Raw genomic sequence first — 12053 nt, 5'->3', positions numbered from 1 at the left:
CATATGCCGGAGTTAATTTCATATTTAACTTATCAACTCAAAATTGGCTCCAGTAGATTAACCTCTGTTCCTAAATCATTGGTAATTTCTAAGGAAATCCAGTAGTGGCAGGAGACACGCTAATTATCAAAAAGTAGTAAAAGCAAACTTTATGAGTTTCACCATAGAAACATCTAGTTAATTTCTACAAAACAGTTATTTATTTGCTATTTTTACAATAAATTTACTAGTACTTATTTTAAATAATAATTTCAATCATCCAACAATTGTGCCAGAGGAAATATCTTGCTGACCCACCAATGTGAAATTCGTCATCAGCTGAAAGATTGTACACAGCCATACTTTTATCTTGTTTATGTTGAAAAATAATAGCTTGACTTCTCTGGTCATATCAAATCTCAAGTGTCTATGCCGAGTGTTATACGGAGATGCTTTGTTCCCCTGTCTCCATGTTCGGCCATTTCAACCATAAACCTCGCAATCGTTATGAGTGAGGGACCATGTCTGCTGGACGTCAGCTCAGTGTATTCTACTATCTGAATATATGCTTACTATACTTGTTATGACTAATTTTGTAGCAGGTATATATAATTTCACATTGGAGCTATCTAGGTTCATGGCGCAGTGTAAATGGTTCAACAAATGCACGTGCCCCTTTCTGTAACTGCGGACGTGGTTTTAAAAATGTAATGCTATGCGCCCTTTCCTGAAGCTAGGTAAGTGGTTCAATCAATGTACGTGCCGTTTCCTGAAGCTTGGCCAGTGATATTTATGTATCCGCCCTTTCCTGAAGCCATTATGACAACAGCATATGTCAAAACCCTTTATCATCTGGATTTGTCATTATTGTACTTATACAGCATGTACTATGTCAATTTCATGTATTCTCATTTCTTGACCGAAACAATCAGATTTTCCGTATTCTTAGTTTTATTCTACTTTTTCATTCCTCTTATTCAAACTGACAGATGTAATAAATAAATAAATAAATAAATAAATAGTATAAAGCAGGATTAAAAACATACAGTATGTTCTACGAGAAGAGTATACTGGACATAATACGTCTGTGATAAATAAAACACTTTTCACCTCCCTCATCATTTTACCTAGCATATTATACTATTTCCAAATAGAACCAATTCCTTTGGAACTGTCTTTTATAGTCATTGGGGATTATAGAGCCCACTCCAAATTTACTTAATCCTGTTCCGCATAAGACGTGCTAGATGACGTGAGGAGCGTTGCAAATATCGTACCATCATGAAGCGGGCTTTGTAAGATGCTTAATTCAATGTAATAAGGCATATTCTTTATTGTACTTTATTGTATTCATTTACAGTTATACTTAAATAGTGTTATCGTATTCGGCCTTATTCGGTATTACTTTTTAACCGTAACCAAATACAAAGAGTTTATCTTGTTTTCTCGTCCTTAAAAACTGAGAGGGATTACAAATTCTTTACAAAGTTTTTTCAAGCGAAATGTATTCTCAAGCCAATTATTGAAAGACACATTTCATTTCAATTTATCCTACAATAGTACCAGATTAAGAAACGTCTTGCTGTAGAAGAAATCCGGAAAACGTTGAGTAAATTTTCGCGTCCCCGTAAATGGAATCATCAGCCGCTGCGTTTTGCACAGAGACATCATCTCCTTGTTGAAGCTGAACATCTATCGCCTGGCTTCCTTGATCATACCGACCATTTGTCCCACGTGCATTCACTGACGCTTTATTATTCCCATTCACGACTATTCGGCACCAAACTTCTCGATCCATATCGGCCAGAATGGATGAATAAAATACATATAGTCCTGAAACTGGTGCAGTGAACACGCCATGATGAGGATTGTAGCCGTTTCCAAGGTTAGTCTCCACGTGATCGAATACTATGTTTTGTCGAACGCCGGCATGGTCAAAAATGTGTGTTAGACCAGCTGTGAACGCAACCGTCGCCTTATTCATGGATCGCTTAATTCTGTTCACTGAAAAAAAATATGTTTCGTAATTTTAAATGTCGAAATTGCGATATAATAAAAAGTATAAGACAGGATTAATAACTTACCGTTTGTTTTATGAAAGATGAATAGACAGTTAGTATAGATCTACTAGACAGAGGTCTTCTGTGATGATTAAAACACTCGCGTGTAGCTCTAGTAACATTTAACGTAGCATATTATCTTTCTTTCCAGATAGAAACATTTCCTTTGGAACTGTATTTTATGATCATTTGAAATTATAGAGCCCACTCCAAATTTACATAATGCTGTTCCTTATAAGGCGGTGCTAGAGGACGTGAGGAGCGTTGCAAATATTATTACCTTCATGAACAAACTCAACCATTGTCTGCATTTATGTTTGCTTGGTTGCTTTCTATGGGTTTCTTTTAATATTTACGACATGGGTTATACATTCATTTTCATTAAAATGCTTTTTATCTGAATATCTTATTCAGATATTACGAAAACAGTTTGTTTCATGTGTGTTTAAAAAATCATAAGGCACATACCATTACTTTGAACAGATATCTTCTGAACCTCTTCCACGTTGTCTTCAGAGGCTGGAGCAGACGACCCAGCACGTGCCTTCGTACGCCGCAGTAGTCTGGATATCAGGCGGTCTTGTCCGATACTCTTCTTGTGCAAACTTTTTATTTCATCCTTTTGATTGGTAAGCTCTTGCTTAAGTTCATCAATTTCTTTTTCTATGGCTTCTTTCCAGTTCTTCAAGGACTTGTACATGACTCCTGTCACGTGCTTCGAGCACTTCCACACGCTTGATGAGATCCTGAATAATAGGGTCACTTGCAATTGGACCATTCCCGATGTCGTCGGATGGATAATGGATCTGGTCAGCCTCCAGGGACGCTATCCAGACAAAATGTATAATGGCATATCGCAAAAGTATCATTTTACTCAAGTTCAATTTTGTACTCTTAAAGTATTCACAATATTTATATATAGTGTGTTCTTATTCAAAGTTTATATAGGCTGAACTGCCTTATCAGCTAGTTGTCTGCCTGTGATGAATCATAGGCTTCATAAATACATGGTCATGATTTAGATTTGATTTATATAAAAAAGCTTTTGTTTGTGAAAATAAGATATTACTATTTTGAGTTCAATTCCGACAGTAAATACGTTTTACGAACCAATTTGATTTATTACGTTGGAGTGAAATAAAGCCATTACAGAATTTTGGTATTATGCTAGTGTGATAAAGCTTTGACGTAGACGTCGTTTTCTCTATTTTATTATCACAGCAGCGTTGTTTGTGCCGTGTGGCGGCCGTAAAAGGCTGTTATATTTCGATCTTCTCAGATCGTTCAGCACGACTTTTATGTTGTGTTATTGGTACTGTTTAGTTTCTCAACAAGACCAACATGGGTGGTTCCAATACTCCCGCTTTCATAGCCTTGAGTATTGTTACATCACCACTTGGATATGGTGCCTGCTTTTTAATTTTGTCTTTTGACAGTTCCTGTGATACGCAGGCTCCATAACCTCAGATCCCCCTCCTAAATTCCAGTTTGTTTAGTTCTGCCCATTGTTTTCTCGTTTTGGGCAAACCCTTTACTTTATCTGGGGACCAAACGCCGCTCTTCATGGAATTACACGCCTCAACACCTGTATCATTGAAGGTTCCATGTTCACCGCCGTTTGAATACATCTGCGGATGTCTCTAAATTGCTTTTTGTACTTTTAGCATGTGTAAATGTTGAGTTCTGCTCAACCCGGGGCTAGATGGCGTGGACGGTATCATGCATTTCCACTACCGTCCATGAACAGGCTCAATCAAACCGAGCCTGCAACATTTTAGTTTTTGTCGTGTTGAGCGACCTGTGAAGTTTCCACTTTTCTCTATTTAACTACAGAGGACGTTGGTCGAATTGACTTTGTCTATAATAGCTAAATAAAGAAGATTTATTTATGTTTCAACAGGAAAAAAAACAATGTGATAAAGAGAATATTACATTTTTGTGTCTTTCCGCATTGAATTTATTAAACTCGTTGAATAAAAATTGATAAAATTCTTTTATTCAACTCCTTAAATAAATTCAACATTAAAAGACACATATGCGAAATCCTCTATTCAAATGATACTAAGGCTCAAGAATAGGAAAATGTATTTATAGTATTTGTATGTCTTCAGCCATTCATTTGCATAAGTTACCGTAAGCATATCATATATAAAAACATTTTACATTTTTATTGGTATGGTTAGTCGACGGTTACAGAATGAACTTGCTACATTAACTTTAAAGTTTGTTCTTATAACAATTATCAGGGGCATGTAAGCATAACGAAACATTGCATACCTACATTTATATATAAATTCGTAATAAACAACTCTCTGCATTTAATATTCGGCAACCTGGCCTTTATCACGAATGGAATACTTTTCACAATTATCTTTCATCTATTTTTATATACACTATTACAATATATAGTACAAATTGTATCATATTCTTATTGATTATTGCTACTGATGACTTTTTTCATTTCTGTAGAAAATGGGGAATCCTACGTTTGTAAACTATTTCTTCTTTTTTTGTTGAAAAGAATTCAATTAAGAGCTTCGAAGTTTTATGAACAAAAATTGTAACTCCGTACATTTGGACGGAGGCAAGTGCCTAAGTGTGTCTCAGTGTAGTAACGAGCCTGCAATAAAAATAACAACATCACAAACAGCAAATATATATTAAATGTATTCTTTGTGCTATGACATCAGTTCATCGCCGTATATGACAAAACTCTATATAAAACAAGAACAAAGATCATATAATACCAGCTGCGTTCAGAAAAATCGAAAAATTGTGTGTGTATGGGTGTACATATGTACAAAAATATGTATACATAGTTAAAAAAACTGGCAAAAGCGGTTTAAACTAACACATAGAATAACACAATGGAGAATCGTATTGGTGTAATGGTAAATAGCAAAACACCACGTGTTAATGGTGCATCAACACTCACACTTAATCCTCAGCGTGTTGCAGTGCTATAGAACAGGGTAAACAAACGAATCCATAACGAATGTAACCTTTACAGAAGGCACGATTAGTAATTCACAGAAAAACCACAGATAATTACTATTACATGTAAACGTGTGTATGAAAATAAACATAAGGAACACTATACCTATGTTCCCAATGTCAGTGCGGAGTGCAGAGAAACAAGCGTAACGTCATTGAGGATCCCCAACAAAGGTGGCGAAAAGACAGAGCAGCTTAAACCATTGAACTTTGAGAACAGCCAATCAGGGAACCTTCCATCTGTCTCGTCAGACACAAAGTTGAAAGCGTAACTAAATACAACTGAATAATTGCCATGACCCAGAATCTTACGAAATGGTTTAACAATATTTGCAATTTAAATCATATATACCTAAGCTCTCAAAATTCATCTGCTTTAAAGATTTACAATAATTGTTTATCAATCGACATTTACAGTAAAGTATGTTTTAAATTATTTTCATTGAAAGTTACAAGTAAGGTGGAACTGGTTCTTGCATTAAGCATATTGTTCGGCTTGAAACGTATGCGTGTATAAACATGATTGTGTATTCGTTGTTTAAGTAAATCTAGATTTTTTAGGTGTGAATATCAAATATGAAAGCTAAATGAAATTTGAAAGACCATTGAAAACAAAGCAACCAAGCAACTCGATTTGACAGACTGATATCAGGAGAAGTGATAATATCTTAAAGACCAGAAATTATCACAACCATGAGTCCAAGTAAAGGAAGGCATTTTACGGCCCCCAGATGGCACTTTGGTACTTTACGACTGCTTTTATAACAGTTAAAAAATCTTTGGCAACGATCTTGAACATAACTAACCAAAATATTACTGCCTCAAGGTTTTATAAACTGCGATTTTATACGCCAGTTATAACGATGCATTCTAGGATGATATGTTACATTAGCACACACAGTATCAGGAGATAGTAGAGCTTTCCATGTCTTATACATTAATGATGGTACCATATTGGTCTGTGAAACACGCTCTGTTTTGACAAATTCACATGGGTCCGGGATCGTATCCGACCAATATGAGTTTCCACTCATACGTTCAAGATTTGCACCAAGAATTTTACCGGCTATTATACCTGTAATAAAAGCGTCCTCAATATGCAAATACGGTAAATGCTGGGCTGTTTCTACAATCTTTGGAATCAAGTCACCTGTCAATGTATATGACGTTCCTTGGGCATACGGCGGGTACCTACGCAATGGATACTCCGCTTCACTGACACCCCATTTCCCAGTTTTTAATACTCTCAGGCCAAAAGATGTTGAATGAATAAATCCAAATACAGACCCTCTTGGAGAGACACGATAGGTTTTCAGCTCGGCTAGAAGTAATTTTACATTAACAAATACGTCTTCGTCTGATTTCAACACATATTTCACACCTTTACAAAATGTGCTTACCCACTTGAAACCGTATAAAATTTTCAGGGTTAGATTATAATACGAGTCTACGAAATCTACCTGGACGATATCCTTATATCTTTCCTGTTCATTTATTACATCAATTTCAACTGAATGATTTGGACTTCTGCCAAGAAGGAACGCTATTTTTACAGGATGTTCCATTCCATAGTTAAGTAAATCCGACGGTGTGTAATGGGCAATTAACCCATACGTTTTCCTAATGGCAGAACGAACATTTTCATTTGTTGGAACTGATGGAACTAAAACCATTAGTTCAGGCGTCTCTGAGCAGATAGATTTGCTTTCAATCAGATATTTGGAATTTAATATCGTCATTTTCTTGTCCGACAAATTATAGTAACCCTGCACTTTGGCCATTTCATCCGCTACAGCCGGAAATGGTTCACCAATGTCAATACTTTTGTCAAACACTCGCGCTTTACTTCGTTCAAGTCTATACAAAAGTTCATCCTTCCGTCTTTCAAAACGTTCCCTCTTTTCTAACTCTAGTTCACGTTGAAAATCGTATTTCCGATATGTCTCTGTTTCCACGGTTCCGACTCTCTTTATAGAATATTCTGCATTTTCTGTATAAGGTTTTGCAATTATCAAATTCAGACGGCTTACACCACAATTGTCTTTAGTGCGCATGCGCGTGTCAGTATAACACACATACGGTAGAATCATAAAAATAATTACAAGAATCATTAGTATTATAACTACAAATCTAATTTTAAATTTCTTCATCATTCCAACTAGAAGTTTTGTTTGACATACGATGACTAATAAAGTGTGATTTTTTAAATTTATTTTATTTTCTTAACGTAACAACACTCCAAATATTTACATGCTGCCATCTTTATGCTTATCGTAAACTTCAACATTGCCCCAATTATCCAAGTACCACAATCATCTTATTCATTACTTTTCAGCCCACAGAGTTTATTACTTTTTAATATGTTACAGTAACTAAATATCTTCTTCTTCTTCTTTGCGTTCGCGACTACACTGTCAGACCAGTAGCCTCGATGAAACTTGTCGTTTGCCGCAGATCCTCAATGCCTCCATACAGTTTCTATCCAAAACTAATACATGTCTTATATATTGAATTGTTCATATGATTTGCTGACAATTATGCTGATGTGTTCGATTTTGTTGGCATATTTTTCTCAATCCTTTCCTGTCTTTTCTATTTCATCATACTGTTTGCTTTCCGTTCTTATACGTAATTTATAAACATATACATTATTTATACACATGCTTAACCACATATATTAAGATATTTCCTACACTTCAAATGATGCCAATGTCCAATACATAAATGTGCTCTATTTTTTTTTATTAATATAGTTTAATTAATTGTAACAAATGACAATACCATATCAGTCACACAAATGTCTACATAAATAAGAAAAAAGGGTTACAATCGTAGATTAGATAATGATTGACTGATTTATCGATCTAATCACAAAATAATTGATTGTATCAATAATATGGTAATTTGCCGTATCAATTTATTTTATGCTAGTACAGCTGGACTATTTCTTTTGATACTTGTTACCGATTCTTCCCTCGCTTCTCGTAATATAAACGTTTGGCACATATTTTATTTTAAAAGGTTAAGGTAATTTTGTATGAATATATTTTCTTATACTATACTATGTAGACTTACAAAGTCTTTTGAGATCAAGAAATCTGTAATAAAGTTTATTTTTTTCTTCATAATAACACTGAAGCTTTTTCTCTCCAGGCTCATAGATAAGAGATATTGTACTTTTTTCAGAATGTGATATTTGAGAGGATTTTATGGCAGAGATTTTTTTATCCCAGTCTATATACTATGTAATGCCCATATTGTTTTCTAATACATGTGTTTAATAGCCAAACACATATACACGTCGATCTTGCTTATACGGATTGTGTTACACAAACTCTTGCCTCTCTATGCTTTAAACTGGAAAGGAAAAATGTTGGGGTAACTGTGCATCTAAGAGATATATTTAGAAAAAAAAACTGTAAAAACTGGTGAAATTTAACATTTTAGTTCTTTTTGTTTTAATGATACTTTGTAGATAATGTAAAGCGCTATGCTGATTTTTTTTATTTTACTTGTAGCTTATTAAATTGTGAATATCTGTAAGAGAAAGGAAAGAACCAGACCTTTTCTTCTTAAATAGATACTTGAGATTACCGGCCCTACCCAATTGTGCATCTTACATCAGATTATGGTAAATTCTAGCCAAAAATAATGGTAATTTGTTTTCGAAACAAGTAAAATCTTAATGTTTTAATGGTACATTTTTAGCCATATTTGGACGATTTAGCATTTATTTTCGGCATTAAGTTAAAGATCGCTCGTACATCCTTAACAAACGCATCATTCATTATTTTGGCACTTCATTTTATAATCTTAACTGAAATTACTAATGCTTTGACTCTGCATTTTATATTTTCTGATTATTTGAGATCATGAAGTCCATTCACTGTTCTTCTGTTAATTAGAGTTCCTCCTATGTTTGTTTTTTGTGTGCATAGCGGATATTTCACATTTGATTTCTCTCTTTTACAGACTCAGTATACGGCCCAAGCTAAGTAGTTTGCTTGACTACATTGTATGCTAGATATACACTTACTGAATGATTTTCCGGTCAGCATTCAAAACTATTTACCGAGGTCTGAGGGAACGAAGGCCAACAGTTTTGATTATTGAACGACAAGTCATCAGTTAAGCCAGTAAATAAGTCTTTTATTACATGACATCAGAAATTAATCTTCACAGTTTTATCTTGTTAGCCAAGTAAGGATGTGTTGAATAAATGTCGGTCATGTAGCAAAATCGCTCGGAGCGTTGAATTCTCCATGTAAGGAAGCCATCTAGATGGGTTACGGAAGGTAGGTGGTTTTAACCCAGGTGTGTGTCCATAATGAAATAATGAAATAATATACGGAGGGGCATTTGGGGTATTCCTCCACCAACTCGCATGTGATATATAGTTGCGTCGGTGTGACGTTAAACCAGACCAAAAGAATAGCACAAACTATGGACCGACGATTTGTATAAGGGGACATGTAGTAACAGACAACCCTATTTTAACGCTTAGCCCCATATTTTTAGAAAGAAAGAAAAACAACATCGATTCATAGAAAGAAAGTGTTGTTTTACATGAAAATTGAACGGCATATAAAACATGTCTATTTCTCTACAGAACAATTCTCAATTTATTGATATATATACATTTATTGAATTCCGGAAAAGGACTGCATAAAGGGGCCGCACTTTCGAACTGTTCAACGCCTTTAAAAACTCATTTTCAAAGAACTGTTACGTATCTTCGTTTTGTTGTACTTACAATAATGTCTCGGTGCTGAAATTTAGCATATCTAGGTTGAACGTAGTTTTCAGTAATTATTTTTATTTCGTTACAAATGGCATTTACTTTTAAAGAGAGACAACTTTTTGAGAATATTTGAGGTATCCAGTCGTACGGGACAGTACGGTAGAACATGTAATGGACAGGTAGCTTGATGGTAAAATAGTGTTTGTTTACCAAATATTTCTGTGTTTTGATGATATACACCTAAACCTAAGTTCTATGGCCACTCGAATACGAGAAATTCGCAAATAAAACTTGAACTGACTCAAGAACGTCTATTCTGGAACGTTTTGGATATTGCATCGAACAATTATCAAGAAATCTTTTGCATCTGCGTTTCTCTACAAGCAATAATCAATGATTGCATATGTCGCAAATAAGATTTAACACATTTTTACTGCGGGGCTTTGTTCAAATACGTTTTGCAACAAAATAAAGCAATATGGTCAGATAATGTATTTCTTAACTTTTAGATACATTTTATTCCATTTATCCAACAATGTTTTGGGAATAATCTTGCTGCAAAAGAAACCCAGAAAACGTCGAATAGATTCCATCACTGCCATAAATTGCGTCGTCAGCAGCAACATTTTGTACAGCGACATCATCTCCTTGTTGAAGCTGAACAATTATTGCTTGGCTTCCTTGATCATGTCGACCATCTGTACCACGTGCGTACGCGGACCCTTTATTCTTCCCATTGACGACAACTTGGCACCAAACCTCGCGGTTGTTATCAGCCAGGACGGATGTATAGAACAAATAAAGTCCTGAAACTGGTGCAGTAAACACTCCATTATGAGGATTGTAGCCGTTTCCTGTGTTAGTTTCCACGTGATCGAATACTATGTTTTGGTGTGCGCCGGCATGAGAGAACGTGTGTGTTAGACCAGCTGTGAACGCAATCTTCGCCTCATTCATGGATCGTCGAATTCTGTTGACTAAATAATTACTTCATAAGATAAGTTTATCGAACTGATGATATAACCAATATTATCACATTTTGACGTTGCGGGAGTGAAATAAAGCCATTATATAAATTTGAAAATGCACTAGTGTAATAAAGCTTTGACGTCGAGGTCGTTTAAAGTATAGGAGACGTTAGTCAAATTGACTTGTTTATAATAGTTAATGTGATAAAAAGAATATTACATTTGTGACTTTTCATATTGACTTTATTAAACTCGTTGAATAAATTTGATAAAATGCTCGACAGAGCCTTGCATGTTATTATTTTATTCAACTCGTTTAGTAAATTCAATATGAAAAGACACTCGTGCAATATCTTCTATTTATAATATAAAGCACGTGTAAGCAGTCATAATATAATTATTTGTATGTACCTTCATTCGAGCTGAAAACGCTTCTATCTTATTCAGGTGGCTTAAAGTTGCAGATTACGTAATCATTATAAATCGTAGAGCAATATACCTTTACTTTCATCAGAGAGATTCTGAATATCGCTTCCAGTCTCTTCCGACCCGGTAACACACGACTCGACACACGGCTTCGTGCGTCGCATTAGTATTGCTATCAGACGACTACGTCCAGCGCTCTTCTTGCGTAAAATAGTAATTTCATGCTTTTGATTGGCAAGTTCTAGCTTGAGTTCATCAATTTCCTTTCTATGTTTCTTTTCCAGTTCTTCGAGTACTTGCGTATGAGTCACGTCACGTGCTTCGAGAACCTCAACACGCTTAATTAATTCCCGAATAATTGGTTCGTTGTCAGCCGGAACCCTTCCGATGTCGCCGAAATGCCTGTTCTTCTGATTTGATTCTACGGAAGTTATCCAGGTCATATATAATAATAGCAAGAAAACCATTTTACTCCTTAACTGTTCTTTTACCATTAGAAATGACAACATTTAGGTGTTCTATTATTCCAACTTGATAAAGGTCAAATTATCAATACATGACATATAACTATCTTATCAGTTGTATTCCATTTTAAATATATTAATTTCAGTAGATGTGAAACATGCTGATTTCTTTCATTCTCGTTTCGAAAACATAGGCGCATTATTTTTCAGACCATATTCGTTTACGTATTCATAGAGACAAATTGGCTGCCATTTTGATCAAATATTGGAATGTTCATAACTTTCTCATTTTCTAGCCGATTTTGGATTTTTTCTCGGCATTAAACAAACAAAGAAGACCAAGCTGATAGCATGAGATATAGAAAATTATAACCTTTCCCTTTAATAAGAAACCCCTATTTTTAAACATTTGGCTGCTCGA

The 12053-nt window shown here is 35.0% G+C and overlaps 3 protein-coding genes across 3 annotated transcripts; all 3 read right to left on the bottom strand.

The window, feature by feature from the left end:
- Nucleotides 1-1546: 1546 nt before the first annotated feature.
- On the bottom strand, nucleotides 1547-2739 carry LOC123559014 (complement C1q tumor necrosis factor-related protein 3-like). Its single transcript, XM_045350836.2, has 2 exons — nucleotides 2508-2739; nucleotides 1547-1983 (listed from the first exon to the last, which is right to left on the bottom strand). The coding sequence occupies exons 1-2, from the start codon at nucleotides 2737-2739 to the stop codon at nucleotides 1547-1549; spliced, it is 669 nt and encodes a 222-aa protein (XP_045206771.2).
- A 3115-nt stretch (nucleotides 2740-5854) lies between these two features.
- LOC123558399 (beta-1,3-galactosyltransferase 1-like) lies at nucleotides 5855-7363 on the bottom strand. Its single transcript, XM_045350279.2, has one exon. The coding sequence runs from the start codon at nucleotides 7184-7186 to the stop codon at nucleotides 5855-5857; it is 1332 nt and encodes a 443-aa protein (XP_045206214.2). The 5' UTR covers nucleotides 7187-7363.
- Nucleotides 7364-10258: 2895 nt separating this feature from the next.
- Nucleotides 10259-11687, bottom strand: LOC123559015 (complement C1q-like protein 2). Its single transcript, XM_045350838.2, has 2 exons — nucleotides 11242-11687; nucleotides 10259-10751 (listed from the first exon to the last, which is right to left on the bottom strand). The coding sequence occupies exons 1-2, from the start codon at nucleotides 11675-11677 to the stop codon at nucleotides 10300-10302; spliced, it is 888 nt and encodes a 295-aa protein (XP_045206773.2). The 5' UTR covers nucleotides 11678-11687; the 3' UTR covers nucleotides 10259-10299.
- Between the last annotated feature and the right edge of the window lie 366 nt (nucleotides 11688-12053).

The sequence above is a fragment of the Mercenaria mercenaria genome, chromosome 5 (assembly GCF_021730395.1).
Source record: "Mercenaria mercenaria strain notata chromosome 5, MADL_Memer_1, whole genome shotgun sequence".
Lineage (NCBI taxonomy): Eukaryota > Metazoa > Mollusca > Bivalvia > Venerida > Veneridae > Mercenaria > Mercenaria mercenaria.
Note: the sequence above shows the minus strand (reverse complement) of the source record. Positions and strands in the feature narration are given on the sequence as shown.